At 38.4% G+C, this 25,855-nt stretch overlaps 1 protein-coding gene across 1 annotated transcript in view; it reads left to right on the top strand.

The window, feature by feature from the left end:
• Positions 1 to 25,855, top strand: part of LOC150085656 (heparanase-like) — a 263,331-nt gene that overhangs the window by 175,620 nt on the left and 61,856 nt on the right. Inside the window, exon 8 of the mRNA XM_090374637.1 lies at positions 20,677 to 20,788. Coding sequence (XP_090230763.1) covers positions 20,677 to 20,788 — 112 coding nt within the window. The remainder of the gene's footprint in view (positions 1 to 20,676; positions 20,789 to 25,855) is intronic.

The following is a 25,855-nucleotide window of genomic DNA, read 5'->3' as shown; positions in this document are numbered from 1 at the left end:
TTGTTTTTCAGGCTTCTGCTCATTTCAATAGAAGCAGTGCAAGAATCACTTCCACCTCTGCCAGTGGCTACTGTTAATCTATTAGTCCTTGTATCCCCCCCCCCAACTAGCAGTTTTCCGACCCACTTAACACTGCCTCGACAGCATCAGCAAAAATTCTTGCACCCTTTTTATTTAAGTGTATCCCATCCCTGTAGAAGTGTATCCCATCCCTGTAGAAGCAATCTCTCCTGTTAACAAGTACAGTCCAGGCTGAAAAAAATTCTACCCCTTGAGCCTTGCACAATCCTTCCAGGGCCGAATTGATCGACAAGGCTCTTATCATATACTCCCTCCTATCGTGTCTGGGCAGAATTGCAGACACTTTCAAATTCAACCCTAATTCACGGCTTTTTTTCAACAGTGACCTGTACTTGCTAAGTAATTCCGCCGGATGATCAACTACAGTCAAACCGGAGAATGATCAACTACAGTCAAACCATTGATATCAAGTGGACCAATCTGATTAATCCCCTTCCTTTTAGAGTTTATATAAGTAAAGAAGTCTTTTCTGTTTTTCTTTGCATCCTTTGCCAAAGATTTTTCATAATCTGCCTTCGCTTGCCTAACCTCTTTTGTGACTTGATTGCAGACTAGCTTGTATCTACCATAGGCTTCTGTGTCACCTGACAATTTATGTGCATCCTATGCATTTTTATTCTTTGCCACGTGTCTTATTAGTTTATCTGACATCCATTTCGGCCTGAACTTAGAGCAGTATTTCTTAGTTGGAACAAAAAGCCTAGCAGCTTCCAAGATTGCTTCCTTGAATGCTACCTGTTTAGAATTTGCTATTGGTAATATCATCAGTTGGTCCCACTGTATAGAACCTAAAAAATCTCTGAGACCACTGTAGTCACCTTTACAAAATCAAAAACTATTTCCTTTACCCCTGATGGTAGTTACATCTTTAAGTAAATCCCACATCAGTACACTGTGATCACTGCTACTTAGTGGTTCCTTTATCTGTAAATTCCTAATGCATGAGTCATCAATGTTTATTTCTGCTGATAATCAGATCAAGTGTTACCCCCTCTGGTTGCCTCTCTAACATGTTGCTGTAGGCGCCTTCCCACCTGGCTACAGAGGCGCCTACATGTTGCTGTAGGCGCCGCTGTAGCCAGGTGGGAAGGAGCAGCATTGCATAGCACACGCTTCTTGATTAGATTGGGGTTTGAGCCTGTCACCATCAAATACGGAGGATGCGGAAAGGTCAGGGAATGACCATCGCATTTCCTGGAGCAATATGGCCTTAGTTGCTAATGCTCCTAAAAACCAAATAACAAACAAACAAACAAACATGTTGCTGTAGAAAACAATCATCCAATAAATCCACAACAGCCTTGCTAGTGTGTGAGTGACCAACCCACAAGTTCCAGTCTATATCTGGGAAGTTAAAATCCCCCATTATAAGACTCTCTGATTTATTGGCCCACTCTATTTCTCTCTATAATTGTTCATTGTACCCATCAGAGTCATTAGGCCTATAACAAACTCCTATCTTCATTTTTGCTTTTCCAGTGCTTATGTCAACCAAACTGACTCAATGTTGCACTGTCCATCTGTGTCCACTGGATGCACTTGCTTAGATTTTGCTAACCCATTCTCCCTTCCTATCCTGTCTATCCTTTCTACACATTGTACTCCTCAAATTCCAATTCTGCACCCCTTATATCTGAGTGATACCAAGTCTCTGATATCCAATTTCTTAACCAGCACTTCAAATTCGTCAAATTTGTTTACTATACTCCTAGCATTGCTGCACATGCAAGTATACATGCACCTGTTCTTACTCTTAGTTATTCTAATACAACCCACGTATTTACTTGTTTCATAACCCCCCAGCAGTTCCTGAAATCCCCAGCAATTGGTTTTATGGGCTGCTCCTCATCATCATCATTATTATTATTATTATTAGCCATGTGGTGTAAGGAAGCCTGAGGCTTATGCTGCACCAGAAAAAAAAAGAAATTTCTCAATTATCCTGAGAGAGAGAGAGAGAGAGAAGTAGAAAGGAATCACCAAGAAATAGAAGAATGATGATATCCAGCTCAGGACCCTGGGTTTGCCAAGCCCATGCTCACCAGATGTGAGCCCCTGGGGTTAAATTCCAATAGAAGCAGTTCAAGAATTATTTCCACCTCTGCATGCGGCTACTGTTAGCCTATTAGTCTGTGAATCCCCCCCCCCAAGCTAGCAGATCATGACACAGACCAGAGCAGCAAGGCAAAAAGTTCAAACTAATGGGAGTTCTGTGGCTCAGGGGAGAGCCACAGCATTCCCACAAAGAGAGTTATCCAATGTTCAGGGATAATAACTATACTTGTATTTCTGTTAACAATTTTTCCATATATGAAGCTTCTATGAAGTCTCTTCTTGGTGAGTGACATTTAAGACCCTAGGAGCAGAAGTTTGAACGGTGTGGATTTCTGATATGAAATGGAACTATTTCACTTTGAGCTAGATTTCCTTGTTTTGTGTTGATGAAGATCTTCGTCAATTCTTTTTGTTTGCAGTTTTCTGATCATTTGCCCTACATATTTTTCCCGTAATTGCAATCTATCGTGTGAATATATCTCTCCTGAGGTGGTGGGGGGAGGGGTTGATGATCAGGTTTAACATATTCTTGCTCCTAGTACTTTTACTGGCATTCTGATACAAATAATAGTCTAGTTGATTAAAAATTTTTGTTCCCCATGGTGAGTTACCCCTCCTGCTTTCTCCAGTCAGTTAGGGACAAATTGAAATCATCCATAATAAGACATTCACATTTGTTTCATTTAAATGAGACATTCATACTTCCATTTGCATGTTGAGGCTGTTGTCTTAATCTTTTGGTCTGATGATTACTACTACTCTCATTATATCTTTGCTTCCAACTAACTCATGCCACTAGTATGCATAATTTCTGAATCTAGGAAAGCTCAGGCTACTTTCAATAAGAAACATGACCCCTACCATCCCTTTTATCTTTCCTAAGAACATGTATGTACCATAGTAAAACTCATCATTCCTAATTTCTGGGTAGCACCATGTTTCTGTTAGCCCTATTATGTCAGTGTTAATTGTCCTAACTAAGAATTTAAATTCACTAATTTTATTGATGATGCTCCTGATATTACTATATACCCAGATAAGACTAAGCTTTCCTGTTTAGTTTACTACCCTGACAGACCCCTTAAATTTATTTGAATTTGTTTTCCCCAGTTTCCTGCTCATTGGAAACATTACTACACTCAGAACACCTTGCCAATTTTGACTGTTACAACAAACAGGAGCCCTTGAGATGTGTTCTTGCATTACTTTGACGCACATTGTCAGATAACACACATCTATATTATTCCTGATACCCCTTCCCCCAAGGCGCCTCCGTAGCCAGGTGGGAAGGAGCAGCAGTGCGTAGCACACGCTTCTTGATTAGACCGGGGTTCGAGCCCGTCACCACCAAATACGGAGGATGCGGAAAGGTCATTCAGGGAATGACCACTGCATATCCCGGAGCAATATGGCCTTAGTTGCTAATGCTCCTAAAAAAAAACCAAATAACAATAAATAACCTTCCCCCAACTAACAATTTCCATTTCTACATTTGGATGTAATCCATTTCACCACCACCACCACCACCACCACTGAAATGATGTCTTTATATCTGAATATATTAAATAGTGTAACACACACACACACACACACACACACACACACACACACACAGTTGATAAAAACATGAAATGCCTGTTGATTTACTTGTTACTGTTTCTGCATGTAGTCTTTAGGAATATTCCGTAAGTCTCAGCAAAAACTTGCCTGTTGAAAATGCCATTTTTATACCAAATAACAAATTTTCAAAAAAGGTGCATCTTTGTGAATTTTGGCATGTCAAAATATACCTTAGTTTTTGCATAGCATCAGTGGTTTACCTGGAAATGAAAGAAAAATAAATAAGCAATAATACTATATCAGAACCAGTAACAACAATGTGTATTTCTGTACAGCAGGACTGCTGCGACCGTATTTGCCACCAGTAAGCTAAATCAAAATAGTGTATTTGGATTAAAAAATAAAATAAGGCGTAAATAACTATTATTCATTTATTTATTTAAAAAGAAAAGAATTACAACATATCCCGCATATAATATAATGAAATAACAAACAAAAATAACAAAATCATTCTGAAGTTTTGGAAATAAACTTTAAATTCTAAATCACAGTAATTGTACAATAATAAAATAAAAGGAAAATTATACAAATTTGTTTCCTTGCTTTATGTGATGCAAATTTATTAATTATTTTATTTATGTTTATTGCTCCAAGTATTACTTTACATGATGCAAATTTATTAATTATTTCATTTATGTTTATTGCTCCAAAAGATCATTTTCTATTAATATTATTGCCAAATTAGAGAGTCATTGTTGAGACATTTTTGATTGTAAATAATTTTTGATTAATTTTGAAAAATCTGTTCACCTGAGGCAACTGAAACTGGTAAAGTTATAAAAATTCTTAATGCAACTGCTACATTTGGAAAAGTATTTGTAAAATCGTTTTTAAAAATATATTGTAAGCTTCAGATGGAGCAATATTGTCTTTAATATAAATTTGAAGTACTCTTAAGTTCTTCAGATAATGCTAAACCATCAATTCTGTACTCATTGCAATCAATGTCACTTAACTTAATATGTAAATACGTTATTTGCAATGATTTAATAAATCATCATCTGACCATTTTTAAATTCAGGAATATTATAAAACATTTAAAATATTTTTACACATGTTTTTTCATATTTGAAAAAACAAATATGTTTTTTCATATTTGTAAACCTTTCATTTAACAAGAATTTTGTTGCCGAATCGAGAATTTTTTGGACTGCTTCCTCTGTTCTATTTTCTTTCAAATATTCCATGATATTTTGTAGACATTCAAGAGCTTCATGTATATCAGAATCTTTTTTTTTTTTTTTTTTTTTTTGGACCATTTTACTTATCAGATTAATTTTATTTAAAATATCATGCCAAATTATAATTGAACAAAAAAACTTAAGATGTTATATTTAAGGCTATTTATTTAGCACGAATCCTTGTATCCATATTTTTATTTTCATCTTCAGTGATAAAATCATAGCAAAATACTAGAAATTACTAGCTTCTCTAGTCATTTCTAGTATTTTATCTGTAATATTTTGTGAAATTATTTCAATAATTTCATTTTGTATTTGATCACCCAAATAATGCACGATATTTTTCAATTCAGATTTCTGAATATGGCGAATATGTTCTGCCATAACTGAATCAAATTTAGCAATTCTTTCAGAAAGTTTTAAAAAATTACCATTGTCATTTTCATATAAATCTTTTAAAGATCCCCTGAATGCTATACATTAATTTGCTAAAGTCAGTATCATATATATTATTTTGGCTGAACTCCAGAACATGGGTATCTCTATTGCGAGCATGGCTGAAAAACGGAGTGATTGTCCAGTCGAGTTCTATAATTGGCTGATTACTGGGAGTGCGTAATATACCTCATTTTGCGTCTCTGATTGTTTGGATGCAAATTTGCTCTGATTTTAGCGGAAAATGCGAAATTATCTTGCTGTTGTTGTTGTTGTCGTGCTGCGCTCGGTTATTGCATGTTGTTGCTATTCCATTTGCAAAAGGATGGATGTAAAACTGTAACTGAATGTTGTATGAGTGTGAAATTGATATCTTCGGAATAGATGTTTTCAGTGTGGATGTGTTGAGAAGTGTACTGGCATGCGAGGACTGATGAGGTTAGTTTTTTTTTTTTTTTTTGTTTTTTTTCCCCTTCAAGTTGTTTCTTAACGATTTGATGTTTTTTGCAGTAACTGTATGTATGAGTTGTTAGTATCAGGTTCTCTTTAAATTAGCAGGGGTGGTGGGGCAGCATCCCCCCCCCAAGAACAAAATAAAATTTAAAAAAAAGAAATTTCTGTTGACATGCATGAGCGATTCTCATTGTTAATGCTTGTGAAATCGTCTAGTAATGGGTGGTAGTGTGTTGTATGTGGTGGTAATTTTTGTTAGTTGTTTAAAAAAAATTGCTGTTTTGTCATTTCTTTTTCTTCATTTCAGCTACGACATTATGATGTCACGTGACATCCCCCAGTAACATGCAGGTGAGGAGGAGAGGGGGAGTTGCCTTCAAGCCCTATCACTGCTTTCTTCCACTCTCTTTTGCCGAAGTATGGGGTGTAGCCATGCTCTGGAGAATAACCCTGTGAAATATAAATAATGAAACAGACAGTGCCGGACAAAGATATTTCTGCGCCCTAGGCAGAAAGATTTTTTGGCGTCCCTTACTCAGGATATACTGTATGTATTTTTGCCTCATTGTTCTTCTGTTTTTGGCACCCCTGGCAAGATCCCTGCCAGCTCGTACCTTAATCCAGCACTAAGCACAGATCCAGATAATAAGAAAATTAACGTGGTTGCAATTTCATGTAATGAATTTATTTCAAATGAATTATTTGCCTGCAGTGTTGAATATTGCTAAATGTTAACCAATCAGATGACCAGTGTGACTTCTGGGTATGTGGAACAGGCAGTTGGATAAGTTTTATGAGTACTACTGAGTTGCAGAATGGTAATCCATTTAACTCTTAATTTGTGCTTAGTAGCAGCACTAATTGTCTCAGTTGCGTGGAGGCCAGAAGTGCAAACTGTTAATGCGTTCCCAGTTAAGCCTCTTGTAATCCATTCATTATATGGAAATTTTCTTTTCTATGGAAACTATTTAAAATGTAATTACCAAGGGTAATTAAAAAAATATCGCTTAATAGAAAATTTTGTTTTAAAGAAGTTTGTTAAACAGAGTTCCAACTTGTATATGTCAAAAAAATTTTTGGCACCCTCCTGAACTGCCAGCCATGAGCGATGCTTACCTTGCCTACCCACTTGTGGCGGCCCTGCTGTACACAATAGAGTATTAATATTTGCTACAAGTAAAAACCAAGCTAAAATATCTTTAAAAAAAAAAAAAAAAACAGAATTCCCTCCTTGAGTGAATTGAGAAAATTTCCTTAAAAATGAATGTTGAAGTCTGTCTTTTGTGATCAATAAGCATCCCAAACAAAGAACCAAAAATAGTTGCATATTACAACGTCATTGCACCTTTTTTTTTACACTATGCACCAGTTAAATCTCTCCCCATGTTCTTCGCTAACATTGCCCACATTTGTTCTAGCAAAATTCACGTGAGAATGCAAGCGATTGAGTTTGATTAACATTCCGCATCCTGTTTTTCCAAAATTTAATTTTACAAAATTGTTATCTAGTTATTTTTAATTTTCACTCTTAATATTCCCAAGGAAGGCTGTTTACTACATGGCAAAACAGATACCAGACATTTCACTCGGTATTGGTAATTTTGCTTTCCAGTTCTTGTGAAAGCCATCTGCCTAAATTGTGGATCAGTAAATATACCACCTTTCACTTTTGCATCTGGATATTTTGGAAACATAGATAGTATACTTTAAGGTTTTTTTCTGAGGACTTAATCCTTTCTTTGAGGGCTTAATCCTTTAACAAATTGTTTGACTAGTTCTAGCTTGATATGTAATGACAGAAGATCTTTGGAACAAGGGATTGTTTACTGCATAGTGTGGCTGGCTGGAAGACCATTATCATCTCTTGTAGGACTTATCAACTGCTGCTATTTTCTAGGGTAGAGAAAGCAAAGGAATTTAGTGAAGCCACCTTGCAAACCAGAAGGAAGCCTAGCCTAGCATCTTGAAATCTCCACAGACATTTCATTTAGGCTGGTCATACTTGGTCTACTCTAACAGATACCCCACATTCTGTATGAACAGAGTGCACAACAGGAATTAATGGGTGTATATTTCCATTGTGAAGCAACATAACTCTCATACTTTTACTTGAACTGCCTATGAACAGAGTCCACTTTTATAGATTGTCACTGATACCAGTTTCTCTGTAGAGATCGCTCAAATCAAAACAATACCATAAAAACATGCATAAATGATAGCCTTTTTTTGTATGTGGAAGTCTTGCAGCTGAGATCCACTAAGTTCAACGCCTTTAAATGAGATGTCATTGAATTTGGTTAGAACCAAGTTCCCCACAAAGTCATCCAGTTTTTACTGGTTAGGGAAATGTGATGCTTTGCTTCAATAGGTTTCTGAAATACAGTCCCAGTTATCCTGTTCATCAGATTTATCATCCAGTTCTGAAGACTTCCTGGAAGGTGGATTGAGAATTGGCAAGTCTATATTGCATGGCACTAGATAAATATAGGATAGTACCCTTCATGCGATACCCGGTTCCTGGGCAACGCAATGCTGTTTGTCCACCCCTCTCGCTAGTGGACAAACCCACAACTTGACAGGTATATAGGTACACTGCATCACAGGAAAACAAGTGGTCTAGATCAAGCAACTGTAGTCCAGACAAGCAAGCACTGACTATGACAAACATTTTAACAAAAACAGACCTGTCTATCCCATGGAAAAAACTGAGGAAGCAGGCAGTCCCCTGAAGTGCACTCAGGAGAAGAGTGCACCAGGCGAGGAGAAATTTTCAAAGAGCCAGAACATCTTGGCCACAAAATTTCTTGTCCTCATAAGGGACAAGAAAAAGTAATGCTGGAGGCACTTGGTGGGAACAACTGGAAACAATAACCCTTGGGGAGTTGTCTACAGAATAGTGACCAACAAGCTGCCAAGAGGAGATGTCTTAGAAACTACTGTCAAACCAGATGGAACCCCATCCCTGTGTTGGGCAGACTCTGTAAATAACATCCTAGACAGTATTATTCAAACTGAAACTGGGGATCTTTCCCACCCAGCTGTATATTATAAAAGAAAATACTGAATATGACAATGCCAATATTGAACCTCTGTTCACTATACAAGCTTAGAAATAGCACCATCTAAAACCAAAAACAATAAATGCCCAGGTTTTGACCTCGTAGAGGTTGAGATTATCAAAAAATTAGCAGAAATAGCACCAGAAAAATTAATAGCATTATATAATAACTGTATGACAGAAGGTACATTCCCAAAAATATGGAAAAAAGCAGTGTTAAGATTAATTCTCAAAAACCCTGAAAAACTCCCTACTGATCCCAAATCATATAGACCAATAGCCCTACTCCCTGTACTAGGGAAAATATATGAAAGACTAATATATAGCAGATTAGCCCAATGTTACACAGAAGCAGGCTTACATTACAACAGTCAGTATGGTTTTTAGCAGGACAACTCTACGGAGGATGCCATGCACCACCTACTGACAACAGTTAAAAACACAGAGGAGAAATATACGCTGGCAATCTCCATTGACTTTGCTGGGGCATTTGACTCACTCTGGTGGCCTAGTGTCCTTAGGAGACTTTGCCAGTCAAATGCTCCACAAAACCTCTATAAGGTAATAAACAGCTACCTTACAGACAGAAGTGTCTCAGTATGCACAAGGTTCCAGGAATTGACATGCCCTGTGAATAAAGGCTGCCTGCAGGGTTCAATCCTTGGCCCTTTCTTCTGGACGAATTTCTGGCCTTGGATCTGGGCCCCGTGGAAAGCCTGGCCTTTGCAGATGACATGATTTTCCTTGTAAAAGGTAATACGTGAGTGGTTGTAGAGCAAAGATCAAATGCCGCCCTCTTGTAGCTGCAGGAGTGGGCACAAATGCACATGCTCAAAATATCGCCCGAAAAAACCAAAAAAAATACTTCTAAAAGGCAATTTGGACGTCTTCTTACTTGGCGAAGAAGGTGACTCTATTGTCAGGGAAACGGGAAACGTTTTGTAAAAAGGATAGGTGGAACAGGACCAGGGTATGTCTGCCAGAGGCAAAGGTTGATGACGTAGAGTGGATATCATCTTTTAAGAGCACAAAAGGTGATATAGTTGTACACGTTGGCACTAATGATATTAAGAGTAGGAGACCGGCGGAATTACTTAACAGGTACAGGTCACTGTTGAAAGAAAGCCGTGAATTAGGGTTGAATTTGAAAGTGTCTGCAATTCTGCCCAGACACGATAGGAGGGAGTATATGATGAGAGCCCTATTGATCAATTCGGCCCTGGAAAAATTGTGCAAGGCTCAAGGGCTAGATTGGGAGGATACAAGGACTAATAGATTAACAGTAGCCACTGGCAGAGGTAAAAGTGATTCTTGCACTGCTTCTATTGGAATGAGTCGCATCCTGGAAAATAAGATGCAGGATATTTCAAAGACTGCTGGGAATCATTGGGGTACAAATAAACACATGGGTTGTGTTAGGGTAGCCAAGAAAAAGAACAGGTGCATGTATACTTGCGTGTACACCAGTGCTAGGAGTTTAGTCAATAAATTTGATGAATTTGAGGTATTGCCCAAAACATCAAAGGCAGATATTGTGGGGATTTCAGAGACGTGGTGTCACACAGATATAAGGAATGCAGAACTGGAATTTGTGGAGTACAATATCTAGAGAAAGGATAGACAGGATAGGAAGGGAGGAGGGGTTATGCTATTAGTTAAGAAATACATAAAATCCAAGGAAGTGAAGCCAGTCAACATTGCTGGACAGTGCAGTGTCGAGTCAGTTTGGTGTGACATAAGCATTGGGAGATCAAAATTGAGAGTAGGAGTGTGCTATAGGCCTAATGACTCTGATGAGTATAATAAGAAACTGTACAGGGAAATAGTGGGCCAGTAAATCAGAGAGTCTTATAATGGGGGATTTTAATTTCCCAGATATTGACTGGAATTTGGGGGCTGGTCACTCACACACCAGCAAGGCTTTTGTGGATTTATTGGATGATTGTTTTCTACATCAGCATGTTTGGGAGGCAACTAGAGGGAGTAATACTCTTGATTTGATTATCAGTAGTGATTCTTCATGCATTAAGAATCTGCAGGTAAATGAACCACTAGGTGGCAGTGATCACAGTGTGCTGAAGTGGGATTTACTCAAAGAGGTAACTGCCATTAGGGGTAAAGGGAAGGGTTATTGCTTTCGTAAAGGCGACTATGATGGACTGAGACAGTATTTAAATTCTATACAGTGGGACCAACTGATGGTGTTACCAACAGGAAATTCAAAATGGGAAGCATTCAAAGAACTTATCTTGGAAGCTACTAGGCTTTACATACCAACTAAGAAATATTGTTCAAGGTTTAGGCCTAAGTGGATGTCAGATGAACTGATGAGACATATGGCAGAGAATAAAACTGCATGGGATACATACAAATTAACATGTGACACAGAAGCCTATGATAGATACAAGTTGATCTGTAACCAAGTTACAAGGGAGGTTAGGCAGGCGAAGGCAGATTACGAGAAATCTTTGGCAAGGGATGCAAAGAAAAACAGCAAAGAATTCTTTACTTATGTAAACTCTAGAAGGAAGGGGATGAATCAGATTGGTCCACTTGATATCGATGGGTCAACTGTAGGTAGCTAACAAACTAAATGAATATTTTGCATCGACATTCACACATGAGGAGTTATTCAGCGAGGGGAATGCCAGAGGTGTATTCAACTCTGGCAGTAAGCTAGAGAATCTTGTAATAACTGAGAGTAAAGTGGAAGAGAAATTGTTGAAGATAAATACAAGGAAGGCACCTGGGGTGGATGGGATCTATCCAATTATATTAAAGGAGGCAGCAAAGGAAGTAAGCAAACCCTTAGCCATAATTATGAGAGCTTCCTTGGACTCAGGGAGAAGTATACATGGACTGGAGATGTGCAGATGTGACCCCAATTCACAAAGGAGGATCAGACGGCAACACAAGTAATTATAGACTTGTGAGTTTAACTTCTGTTCCAGGAAAATTAATGGAGGCACTGGTTAAAGAAGCACTTCAGGATCATCTAGACAAGACTTCAGTTATAGCTCAGACCCAGCATGGTTTTGTTAAGGGGAAGTCTTGCCTGACAAATTTGATTGGATACTATGATGCAGTCACAAAAGAACTGGATGCAGGGAATAACTTTGATATTATATACTTGGATCTTAGAAAGGCTTTTGATACTGTTGCATGTGGAAGACTGCTGCACAAATTGGAGCAGTGTGGCATTGGAGGCAAATTGCTGCTATGGATGAAGGGGTGGTTGAGAGGGAGAAGACAGAGAGTGGTAATCAATGGACACTGCTCACCGTGGACTAATGTTATTAGTGGAGTCCCTCAGGGTTCAGTATTGGGTCCATTATTGTTTTCTGTATTTATAAATGTTATTGATGATGGTATATCAAGCTTAATGTCCAAGTTTGCAGACGATACAAAGGTTGGCAGGGTTGTCAAGGACACTACTGACACTATGCTACTGCAACAGGATCAGAAGGTTGAGCAGATGGGCTGAGAGGTGGCAAATGAAGTTTAACATTGACAAATGTAAAGTACTACATATGGGAAACAGCAACGTATCAACTCTGTGGTACTACCTGACAGTGGTAGAGAATGAAAGGGACCTGGGGGTGGTTGTGCAGGCAGATATGAAGTTTTCTGAGCAGTGCAGACGGGCTGCAAGAGTAGCTCATGGTGTATTGTCGATGATATATAGGAATTTTTCTAGCAGGGATAAGGAGGTGATTATTCCCTTGTATAAGGTAATGGTCAGGCCACACCTAGAGTACTGTATACAGGTCTGGAGGCCTGATTTCAAGAAGGATGTAGAGCTGCTGGAACGAGTACAGAGAAGGGCAACAAGATTGGTGAATGGAACAAAGGGGTGGTCTTATGAAGAAAGGCTTAAGTTTTGCAAATTACAGTGTCTGGAGACTAGGCACCAGCGAGGTGATCTGATTGAGGTGTATAAAGCCTTGAATGGTTTGAGCATGCTCAATGCTGATGGGATTCTTTCTCTTGCTCAGAAAAATCACCTGAGAGGGCATAAATTCAAATTGAGGAAAGACAGATGTAGGATAGACGTGAGGAAATTTGCCTTTAGCCAGCGGGGTGGTTTGTTGGTGGAGCAGACTTCCATCCCTTGTCGTGGAAGTTGATAGCCTAAATAAGTTTAAGGCTCAGCTGGACAAGTATTTCAAACGAACAGGGGGGTGAAGTGGAAGTGGTTAATTTTTATTTATTTATTTTTATTTTATTTTATTTATTTAATTTTTTTTTTGGCTGAAGCTGCATAAGCTTGCTTTCTTGCATCAAATGCCTATGCTAATGCTAAGTGAGAAATTATGCAGGTATGATTGCCAGGATCAGTTGAGCAGACTGGGGATTCAAAAGAAAGACCCTGGCAATCATATACCATGCAATGTTCCTACCTGTTATCACCTATGGAGCCAGTGCATGGTTCACCCGCTCGGCCATAGTAAGAAATAGGAATAAATTAGAATCGATACAAAGGACAATACCACTCATTATTACCAGAGCATATCGCACAGTAAGCACACCTGCGCTACAGTTGCTGGCCGGAGCTCTCCCACTTTACATGGAAGTAGCCAAAAGAGGCTTATATTATAGATTTAAAAAGGGCATACCCACAGAATTTCTGGGGATAGCCCTTCATACAACCAACACTTTCGATGATGAAAAAAAAAAAAAAAAGAATAGCCACAAAGATCCATGAGCTATGGCAAACAAAGTGGAAGCAGGAAACCATAGGTCTGGTTACCAAATAGTTTCTGCTACTGGTGTTAATGGTTAGCCCAAAGCCACCTACATGGTATGCCCCTGGACTTTTTACAACATTCATATTGACAGGTCACGGCTCCTTAAAGGCAAAACTAACTTCCTTAGGGCTCACTGATGACCCAAACTGCACCTGTAGCGAGAGTGAAGACTGGGCACACATTCTATATGAATGTAAAATATATTACATCTCGAGAACAGAGCTAATAGCACAGATTGGCCCCCTTCCCAGGGGAGAAGAACATCCGTTCATCATAGAAGAGGAAAATTATAAAGTCTTTACATCTTTCACACAGAAAGTATTCGAAATGCGCAGAACAATCCAAAGAATGGCAATTCAGCCCCCCCAGCAATTAAACAATAATCAATAGTTAAAATTTCCCAAGTTTCCCACCACGCCCAGAAAATGACTTAAAAGCTATCAGGATAGCAGTATTCTGTGCCCTGACAGAAACCTGACATGACAAAACTCCACCAGGACTACCCTGCCATGTGTAGGAACCTGGGGGCCTTGCACCAAATAAGTAACTATGTAGGGAAGAGAGATGTACAGGCGGCCAGGGAAGCAGATTAGCTGAAAAATATCAATAAGCTGGTAGCAAGGGGATGCAATGTAAAATGAATGAATGAGAATGAAAGACAGAATGAATAGGTTGGGCACTGAGTGAACTAGGAATTATGGTAAAAGGGAATAAATGGCGGTTTTGGTGAAAGAGTGACCTAGCATGAGGGAAAGAGAGAGTGAATGGGAATAAGAGCAAATGTAATTGTCTGAAAGAATACAAAGTTAAAAACAACTTACACTACTTTATATATACTAACAAACATTTACTAACCACATAAACACTATCACTGCATTCTCCCCTGGCCTGCAAAAAAATAAAAAATAAATAACTTGCAGCTAGGCCTGCACCACAACTGAAGAATAACAGTAAGTTGAGGTGCCCAGAGAGTGCAGTGCAGTGCAGAAAGCAAGAGTCGAATAAATGAAATGAGAGTTAGAAGAATGAATGAAAGTGTAAGTGTGTGAGAAAAAGAACACAAACCATAAATGCTAGTTAAGTACTCACTAACCCTAGTTTTAATTAGTATTTAAATTTACATTACACATCATTGCATTCCCCCCTGGTGTGAAAAAAGATGAATGAGTGTGAGTAAAAAAAAAAAATTTATAAAATAAGAAAAAAAAAAGAATGCAAGTAGAGTGAGAATGTAGATTATGAATGAAGTAAATGTGTGTGTCTCCCACCCACCCCTTCGCCTGGTGGGTTTCTGCTGCCAGCTAATATATCTCACCCCCAGAGCAGGATGTTCAGCTTGACCTTCTTACCGAATTCGACACTACATGGACATGACAACCGTCACCGAGAAAGACATACTGCAGCTTTGCTATCGACACGCCATTGGCGATCTGAACTGGGTACTCTAACTCGGTTCCCTTTAAAACCCCATCTCAAGGCAGAGGAGGGAAGAGACAGATCTCTTTCTCCTCCCCTCCCTGCTCCCCCCATACTTTGCCTGGTGGAGCTTGTCTCCACTTACCTCTTTGGGAATGCCTACTCTGTCGTCCCTATTCTTCAGTCTGTTTTTCCCGCAGTCTTCAGTCTCCCCCCCTCACTAAACCGACCAAGTACACCCCTTAACAATGCCACCAAATTCTAACCAACGTCTAAATTCTACCGGTTTCATGTAAATCTCTAAGACAACTAACACTATTATCTTTTATCTAGCATATAGCCTCACATGTCTAAATTTCATAACATCAAAATTTTGCCCGACTTATTTAATCCTTTTAACACATCTCTCTAGCGTTCAACTCCAACCAGTATTTCCTAACAGCAATCCCATTAAGCATTAATGTCAAATGCGTAAATTTTTTTTTTTTTTAGGTCCTAGCCACTGAAATCCCAGGAAACTAGGTGGTCGGACCTGCCAGAGCAACTTGTGATACTGGACACACCCGGCTAGCCTCCATGTGGTGAGGTATGGGCAATGTCGTGCCCCACTAGGGGCCTGGCGGCCAATAAGCCAGACGAACAATGGGCACAACACATCACATTGCCCACACACACTTTCAAGTCTCTGGCTTGACAGTGTACTGTCCTCGATGCAGCGAACACATGCGGAAATGGGAGTTACCATGCCCCTTTTGAAGCTTGCTACCAACTTAGAGGTGGTAGTAGTTTGTCTTACAGTAAAGTTGCTCTTAACTGTTTGCTCCTTCTATTTGCCACCCTGGGAACATCACCCAGGCAGACTTTGATGATCTCATTAAGCAGTTGCCATCCCCTTTTCTATTACTAGGGAATTTCAATGGACATAATACTCTGTGGGTAGGGCTGATATCAGTGGAAGGGGTCAGAGTGTATGCTCGAAAACAGTAACGTAGTCCTTCCAAATGTGAGTTCTGGCACCTTTTTCCATGCGCCTACCAGTACATTTACTGCAGTTGATCTCTATATGCTCCCCTTCTTTCTTCCTTGTGTCTGAATATCATGAGTTTGTTGTGAGGAAGGGGATCCTGTCTAATTAGCTATTGTGATTGCACTGGATGTAAACAATAATTTTGACATCATATATTTAGATTTCAGTAAAGCTTTTGATAATGTTCCACACAAAAGACTGCTGTATAGATTGGAGCAATGTATCATTGGGAACAAGTTACTGCTATAAATAAAGGGATGATTAAGTGGCAGAAGACAGAGGGTGGCTTTAAATGGCACTGCTCTTTTTGGACTAATGTTATTAGTGGAGTTCCTCAGGTTTCAGAATTGGGTCCATTTACAATATTTATTAATGATATTGATGAAGGCATATCAAGTTTATTGTTTAAGTTTGCAGATGTTACAAAGGTTGGAAAGGTGGTTAACGATAAGAATCAAGGCATACTACTGCAGCAAGATAGAAAAATTAGACAGATGGACTGAGAAGTGTTAATAGGGATTTAGCATTGGTAAACGTAAGGTACTGCATGTGTACAGCAGTAAGCCCAGATTAACATACCGATTAGGTGGTACCATACTCAAGGTGGTGAAGAACAAAAGCTTCCTTAGGGTAATTGTGCAGTCCATCATGAAGTTCTCGTAGCTATGCAGACAAGCTGCTAGCTCATGGGGTTCTGTCAATGATATGCAGGAAATTTTGGTAAGGTTAGGTGGACAAAGAGTTAGCACGGCAATGGTTAGCACTCATTTTGAATACTGCATACAGGTCTGGAAGCCTCACTTTAAGAAAGATGCGGATCTTTTGCAATGGGTGCAGAGAAGAGTGACTACATTAGTAAAGAACAAAAAGGTTTACTCTTACCACAAAAGCCTTCAGATCTGAAAATTTCTCTGCTAACTAGGCACTTGCAAGGCGATCTGATTGAAGAAGTGTTTCCAACGTTAAATGGATTAAGTGCTGGTAATTTTGGTGGTGCTGGTATTCTTACTCAATTTTGGACAATGTGCACAAGGGAACATAAACTTAAATTGAAAAGGTTGGCTGCTGGATAGATATGCAAAAACTTTGCCTTCAGCCAGAGAGTAGAGAGTAAATAGTTGTTGGAACAAACACAGTTCCAACATGGTTAGAACTGTGTTGTGGTAGTATATATATAGTTTGAATAAATTTAAGAATTAGGCATATTGTTAGAGGGCGTTTGTCAGATGAGATGGGTAGTGTTTTTTTTTTTGGAGGGGGGGTTTTTTGTAAGGTTGCTATTGTATAAACTTATTTTTTTTGCATCATTTTTTTTTTTTTTTTTTTTTTATATGTGAACCCCAAACACGAGAGGTATTAGAACCTATAGTACTTAGTACCATGCTTGGGTTGGAGGTTGAGAAGACGAAAGAAGATATTTGTTGACATTGGATTTGAACTTCTGTAGATTGTAATTTTCAGGAAATATGTATGAAGGAAGGTTGTTCCAGAGAACGGCAGTTGAATGAATAAATGAGGAAGATGAAAAGTTGGTTCTGTGGGTTCGAAGTTGGACAGTAAATGGATGTTGTCTGGTGGCGGCACGTGTTCGGACTGTTTTGAAAGAGAGAGCGGGAATTATAGAAGCCAATTCAGAAGAACAGTGCCCATGGAAGTATCTGTAGAAGAGGAATGCAGCAGAAGCAGTGCGTCTATGAAAAATAGAGAATGGAGAGACTCTGTTAGAGATGAATCATTAATTAACCTAACTGCCCTCTTTTGTATGGAATCAAGAAGCCTGAGAGAGGTTTTGGAGGCACCACCCCAGATGTGGGAACAATATTCATTGGCAGGGCGGATTTGCGATTTATACAGAGTGAGCAGCTGTTTGGAAGAAAAGTAACTCCGAGAGCGAAAGAGAAAACCAAGTTTTTTAGATGCAGAGGAATCAATATTTGCAATGTGCTTGTGCCCAGAGATATTAGAAGTCAGAGTAATCCCCAAAAGAGATATATCATTTTGCCTAGAAATCAGAGTGTCACTAAAGATAAGCATAGGAGCAGAAGAATCCTTTTTGCTAGATATAAGACAAGACTGAGTTTTAGAAGGGTTGAAATCAACTAAGTTGTCTTTGCCCCACTGGAGAATTACCTGAAGATCGGCATTTAAGGAATTGGTAGCAGATTTTCGAGAAGTTGAAGCTGATTGAGCAAGACAAGGTTTCTCAAAATGGAAAGTTGAATGCAATGTGCTATCATCGGCAAAACTATGGATAGGATTTCCAGTCAATGGAAGAAGGTCATTGATATATAAGAGGAAAAGAGTGGGGGAAAGAACTGAACCTTGGGGGACACCTGCATTAGTGGAGAAGTTAGAAGACAGAGAGCCATCTACCATCACCCTCAGTGAGCGATCAGAGAGAAAACTGGATAACCAATTACTAAAAACAGTTGGCAAACCATAAGATGGAAGCTTGTTTAGAAGACCTTTATGCCAAACATGATCAAAAGCCTTTGAGATGTCAAGAGCAACTATTTGTGTTTCACCGAACCTTTTCATTGAATTAGTCCATAAATAGGTAACATAAGCCAGAATATCACCAGTGGATCGACACTGATGGAATCCATACTGGCGATCGTTAATCAGACGGAAGGTTTCTAGGTAATTTAAGAGTTGGCGGTTAATTGATTTCTCCATTACTTTAGAAAGAGTAGAAGTAATTGCAATGGGATGATAATTGGATGGGAGGGATTTGTCACCCTTTTTAGGAACTGGCTGGATATGAGCAAATTTCCAAGCAGAAGGAAAAACACATTTGGAATAAGAAAGTGAAAAAAGGCGGCAAAGAATAGGCGTAAGTTCAGGAGCACATGTTTTGAGAACAAGTGGAGAAATACCATCGGGACCTGGAGCTTTCTTAGCATCAAGATTCATCAAAATCCTTCTGATATCCTTTTGACGAAAGACCACAGGAGGCATTGAATGGAGCGTATTGGGAATGGTGGGAGGTGTTTTACCAAGATCATTAATACATGAGCTGGAAGAAAAATGGGATGCTAGCAGATCAGCTTTATCCTTGGCTGAAGTGACAACAGAACCATCTGGTTTGGACAGAGGTGGGAGCAGAGATGGGCAAAAGTTGCGGCCAATGGCTTTGGCAAGAGACCAGAATGCTTGGCTACCATTAGGGCAAGAAGCAAGTTTTCTACTCGTAGCCTGTTCAAACTCTAGTTTGGACTGATTAATAACTGCTTTACAATTGTTGCGAGCTTTGTTGTAGGCAGAAAATGAAACTGAAGAATTAGAAAGAAGCCAATTACGATATGCAACATTCTTCTCTTCAACAGCCTTAGCACATTTATTGGAATACCAAGGTTTATATAAAGGACGAGATTTTAAAGTGGAGTGTGGGATAAAGGATTCCATTCCTGCAAGAATAATTTCAATGACACGATCTGAACAAACGTTGACATTAGAAGTTTTGAAACAGTAATCCGACCAAGGAAAAGAAGAAAAGAAGTCTTGCAGGTCATCCCATTTTGCATTCTTGTAATGCCAAACAACACGAGGTTGGGAATAGCCATGAGATAAAGGTTCCATTGGAGAAGAGACAATCACCAAGTTGTGATCTGAAGTGCCTAAAGGACCTCTCACTTTGACCGTGTACTTAGAAGGGTTGTTTGTGAGAAAAAGATCAAGCGTATTGGCTGTATGATTAGGATTGACCGGTATTCTGGTAGGTAAATGAACAATCTATGCTAGGTCATTAGTAATTGCAAAAGCCTCAGCATCTCGACCTGCTGGGTCGGTGTGACTAGAAAATGGAAGCCAGCTGGAGTTGTGAACATTAAAATCACCAAGGAAAATTACCTCACTCTTAAGAAAGTTGGACTGGAGAAAGTCAAGTTGCAAAGAGAGGAAGTCAAAGAGCTCCAAGTGATTAGTGGAGTTGGGAGAACAGTAGAGACAACAGATGAATTTGACACAATGAGGTAGAGAGGTTTTAAGCCAGAGAAGATCAAAGAGAGGAGATTCCAAATTGCCAAGTCTCTGACAGGGAATATCAGAACGGACATATGCACAAGTACCACCTTTGAGGCGAAAGGAATCATACAGCGAATAATTTGGGCATCTGAGATGAGCAGTAGTTGAATCAACCGATAACTGAGATTCTGTCAGAAAAAGTACATGGGGTTTTGCAGACTGCAAGTGGAAATGGACATCGTTGAGATTAGAATTGAGACCACGTATATTTGTGAAATGAATTAGGAAGTCCTAATTTGCCCCTACTACTACCACTATTAACCATAATAAAACGAAACCAAAGATTTTTTAAAGAAAATTGTTTCACCAATTATTGGAGTTGATTAATTCATTAGTTAATACATAATTATACGGTATATTTGAAACACTATAGAAATAATTGCAGGAAAAATATCATAAAATTTTTATATTAGTTTTTATTATTAGTGGGCTGTCAGTCTCAAGAGTTTGAAACATTTTTTTAAAATTAAATTTATTTATTATTTACCGTCTATGATATTTACTTTTGTAGGCCTTTTGACATCAAAATGATCATGATTTAGTGCATGAAAACCCTTACTTTTATTTCTATACTGGCAGGTGGCTAGATAAACTTGGATTGTGTGCGCTGAATGGAATAGATATTGTAGTTCGGGAAAGTTTGATGTTTGGCCATTACAGTCTGATTAGTACTAACATTGAACCATTACCAGTAAGTTACATTTTTATCTTTATTTTATTTATTTTTTTTTGTATTGGCAGTTCCAAATTCCTTCTTTAGATTGTATTATATGAAGCTTTATTTTCAGTTTTCCATTTCCAAAATTTTATCTTATTTTTATTTCATTATATTCATCATCATCATCAGCCATTTTCAATCCACTAGAGGATGAAGGCCTCTCCATCAACTTTCCAGTTCCTTCTGTTTTGAGCACTGACCATCCATTTACTACCCATAAACTCATGAATTTCATCTATCCATCTCCACCTTTGTCTTCCAGGTTTTCTTCTAGTTCCTCTTGGGTATTTTCTTATTTTTATTTTCTTAGTCCATCTTTCATCATGTCTTCGAGCTATGTGTCCTGCCCAAGACCATTTTAGTTCTTAAGTTTTGATAAGAATGTCCTTTACTTGAGTTTGTTGCCTAATCCACGTTTCTCTTCTTATCTAACAGTCTGATTCCCAATATAATTCGTTCCATTCTTCGCTGTGTAGTTCTCAGCTTCTCTTCCATTCTTTTGGTGAGTGCCCAAGTTTCACTTCCATAAGTCATGGTGGGAAGTATACATTGGTTCATTATTTTACGTTTCAGACAAACTGGGATATTGCTCCTCAGTATGTGACTATATTTCCTGAATGCTATCCATCCAAAATTTATTCTTCTCTTGACTTCCAGCCATTTATAATTATTATTACAGCAAATAACTTGTCCCAGATAAGTATATGGCTCCACCTTTTCAATTGTGCATCATCTTGGTCCTTCAATCATTATTTCCCTTTCTGTGGCATACTTGTTCATCATTACTTTTGTTTTAGCCATATTCGTCTTTAGTCCAAAATCCTTACTAACTGTGCATAACTGATTAAGATTTTCCTCTCATTCTTTGGGATCGTGGCTTATGATCACAATGTCATCTGCAAATAGTAAATGGTGTAGGTACTCTCCGTTTCCGTTGACTCCTTTCTGCGACCAGTCTAATCTTCTGAAAGCTTCCTCAAGGGCAGCAGTAAACAGCTTCGGAGATGTTGTGTCTCCTTGTCGACCACTTTTCTCGATTTTAAATTTCCTACTGTCTTTGTGTAGTTTAATAAAGGAGGTAACACTCTCATATATTTTCTTCAAAATCATAATATGTGGGGTATCTATGCATTGTCTTTCCAGTGCCAGAAACATTGCCTTATGCTGTATGGAGTCAAATGCCTTTTCATAATCCACAAATGCCAGGCATAATGGTGTTTTATATTCATTTGCTTTCTCTTTTTTGCTGTGATATTACGTGAAGGTGATCCACAGTTGAGAATCCTGTCCTAAAGCCAGCTTGCTCTTTTGGTTGATTCTCATCAAGTATTCTTTCTAATCTGTTAGTAATGACTCTTGTGAACAACTTGTAGATGTGAGATAACAAGCTAATTGGTCTATAATTTCCAATTTCTGATTTATCTCCTTTCTTATGCAGCAAAACTATGATTGCATTATTCCACTGCTTAGGCATCACACCTTTTCTAATGCACTTTGTGAAGAGCCGTGCCAGTTTTTGTGTTATGTCTCTTCCTCTTAATTTTAACAACTCTACAGTAACTTCAGCTTCCCCCTGGGCTTTCTGATTCTTCATTTTCTTCAATGCATGTTCTACCTCATCAGGAAGAATATTGGGTATGTTGTATGTGTTACTACTTTGCAATTCATCTTCCCCACTGCGGGCATCATTCCCTTGCTCCTTGTATAATTCTCTATAGTAGTCTTCTGCTATTTGAATTATGCCTTCTCTGCTATTTATAAGTACACCATCGCTATTCTTCAGTTTCATTTGTCTTTCTGTATTACTGCTCATGGCTGCTGATTTAAGTCCTTTGTTTTCCCTTAATGCTTGTTCTACTTTTCTTGTGTTAAATCTTCTTATGTCCTCTCTGAGTCTCTTTCTAATGGCTTTCCCTAACTCAGTATACTCAATTCTTTCCTTGTCAGTGTTTAACTTGCTCTTCATTTTTTGCCTTCGGTTCATCATAACAAATGTTTCTTGACTAATTTTTTCTTCTTTGGATTTCTTTTTCCCTATAGGTTTCTTGGGCTTTATCACTTTCAGAAAGTTGTAATATTCCTCATCAATATCTTGGTCCTGAGCAGTCTGCAGAAGCTCAAACTTGTTCTTAATTTCCAGTACATACTGCTTTTTCTCCTCTTGTGTTATCTCAAAGACCTTTGTATTATTTACTCAAGTCAGTTTTTTCCTTTCCTTTCCTACATCTATATCAATTGTACATCTTACCATTCTGTGATCACTTCCAACATTTACCTTATTCAGGATGGTAACATCATTCACAATATATCTTCTGTTAGTGAGGATGAAGTCGATTTCATTAGTTGTTAATCCATTTGGACTCTTTCATGTCCACTTTCTGTTCACCCATTTCTTGAAAAAAGTATTCATTACTGACAATCCTTGAGATTCTGCAAATTCCACAAGTCTTTCACCTCTTTCATTTCTTTCACCAATTCCAAAATTTCCTATAGTTCCCCTTTCTGTGCTGTTTTGTCTATTTCCTACCTTAGCATTGCAGTCCCCCATAATAATAGTGTAGTGGGTTTTCTGCTCATCTAGAAGACTCTCAATTTCGATGTACATTTCTTCAACCTCTTCATCATCATGGCTCGATGTTGGTGCATAAATCATTATAACCTTTAGCTTGTACCTCTTAGAAATCTTGAGTATTAGTCTTGACACCCTTGGTGATGTACTTTTGAATTCCAAAATGTTGTTTTTTAAATCTTTATGGACCCGAAACCCAACTCCACCTTCACTCCTTTCACTGTTACCATTCGTGTACAGCAGATTTCCACTTGATAAACTTATAAGTGATTCATTTCTTCTTCTTATTTCAGCCAAACTGATGGTATTCCAATTCACATTTTCTAATTCCTTTTCCAGCTCTAATATCCTGTCTTCAACGATGAGTGATCTTAAGTTATAACAGGCCAAGTTCAGTTTCCATGCATGGCAGCCTGGTTGTATCCAGAGATTCTTAGCACCCTCTGCTTCCACTGTGATCCTCTCGCTGCCGTAAGAGGGGCAGTGAAAGCTGCTGGGGACTGAGGGCCATTTGTTTTGTTGTGCTGTCATATGCTGGAGGGGTTGGTCTTTTCTTCTTCACGCTGACCAGGCATCTTGAAGAGAACCACTCCACATGTTTGTTGCCACCTAAGTGACGTAACAGGGCTTACCATCGAGAAGGTGTGCATGTGCATAGCCGACCAGGCTAGCCGGGTGGGTAAAGTGCCTGCCTGGCAACCCAAAGGTCGTGGGTTCGATTCCCACCTCGGGCTTGGATCAAAGTACTGCAAAAACCTTTGGAGGTGCATTATGGCCCAGAAGCCTATGTGCCAACAACTACTAAAAAAAAAAAAAAAAAAAAGTGTGCATGAGTGGATTCTAGGGAGGCAGGCCAACTGAACTTCCTCCTAAATCTTCTGTAATAAAGAGATATTGGATCCATCAGTGTTTTAGGCTGAGTGTCTGATAACACAGGATACCTGTTTCCCCTCTAAGCCCCTTTGTTATATTACATTTACGTAAATATATGAATTAATTTTTATTATACAAGGTATTAGTTTTATTACATGTGTTTTATATTTAGAAAAAAAGAGATAATCTAATTAAAATAGATTGCAATGGTTTTGAAATGCAGTCATAAAAAATGCTTTTACCATACCATTTTAATATAATTGAACACTTATATTAGTTTTCAGTTAAATGTTTTAACACCGAATCCGTGTTATCCAGGTATGCACACTTCTGCAGTAGTGGTTCTTAATCTTTCCGATACTAATTATCTACAGCAGCGGTTCTCAAACTCTCTGAGCCTACACCACCCTTGACCCTTAAAATTTTCCCGGTGCCTCCCTTGAAGTAAAGCATCTATAATTGTGCAATTTCTTATTTTTAATATGTTAATGCAATAATTATTAATACTACATGAAATAATAAGCATCTGTAGTTCTAAATTACTAACGATTATTATCTGTAAGTAATCACGCCAAAAACAATAAAAAAACACAATCGCACACCGCTGAAACCATATTTTCAACCATGCAGCTAATGCTATACTATGCAATCTACTTATATACGTCATACATAGTACACACTAAATTATATATATTACATTTCATCATATCAATCATAATTCATCAATCCATTTCTGCAAAATATAATATTTTTTTGCCAGATGAATGTTTATCTCATGTTTATATCGAAGTTAGAGTGAGATAGGTGGCGGTAAATGCTTTAAAAAATAGGTTATAAAATTTAATGTTATGTTATGAAAGTTTATTTATATGTATATATTTTTTTATTTATATATGTTGTTATGAAAATTACATTTCTGTTAAACTTTTCGCGCCTCCTTTTGCACTAGTCCATGTCTCCCCAGGGAGGTGCGCCTCCCAGTTTGGAAATCGCTGATCTACAGGATGCCAAAAGGTATCTTCCATTAGATAAGAACTCGGTATCAAAGATTAGAATGCAACTCAAGAATGAATTAGAGATTAAAAACTGAAGGAATAATGTACAATATTCTTTCCCACCAAGTTGTTGGTTCATATATACACACACACACACACACACACAAAAAAAAAATCTGTCATATTTGGGCCACCCAAGAACTAACTTATGTGCCCATTTGTATTATGTCCTTAAGTTACATGTTCTCTTGTCAGTTTGGCTGGTTGAAAACCCAATTTTATGGTGGTGGTGGTGGCAGTAGAACTTGCTATCCAAGCCTGAGACTGACTTAGCCATGGATCAAGACTCAGCCAACAACCAGATCTCCATATGTCTTTGAGTTTATTAAATTACACAAATCAGATAGGCCTCTTATACCGGTAAGCTTTTCACTATGGTCAGCTTAATGAAATTTGTTGTGAATATTTTGAAACTTTGGGAAAGGTAAAGAAAGTCAACACGAGAACGAAGAGAAACGTCGGATAACTTATGTGGAAAATTAGTTTCCTGATACTGCACTCTAGCACTGCTCGCTTGGTAAACAGACGGTAGGTGTTATGGTC

Source organism: Mastigoproctus giganteus, chromosome 5 (assembly GCF_048544385.1).
Source record: "Mastigoproctus giganteus isolate SK-2022 chromosome 5, ASM4854438v1, whole genome shotgun sequence".
NCBI classification, from domain to species: Eukaryota; Metazoa; Arthropoda; class Arachnida; order Uropygi; family Thelyphonidae; genus Mastigoproctus; species Mastigoproctus giganteus.
This window is presented reverse-complemented; position numbering and strand designations above follow the sequence as displayed.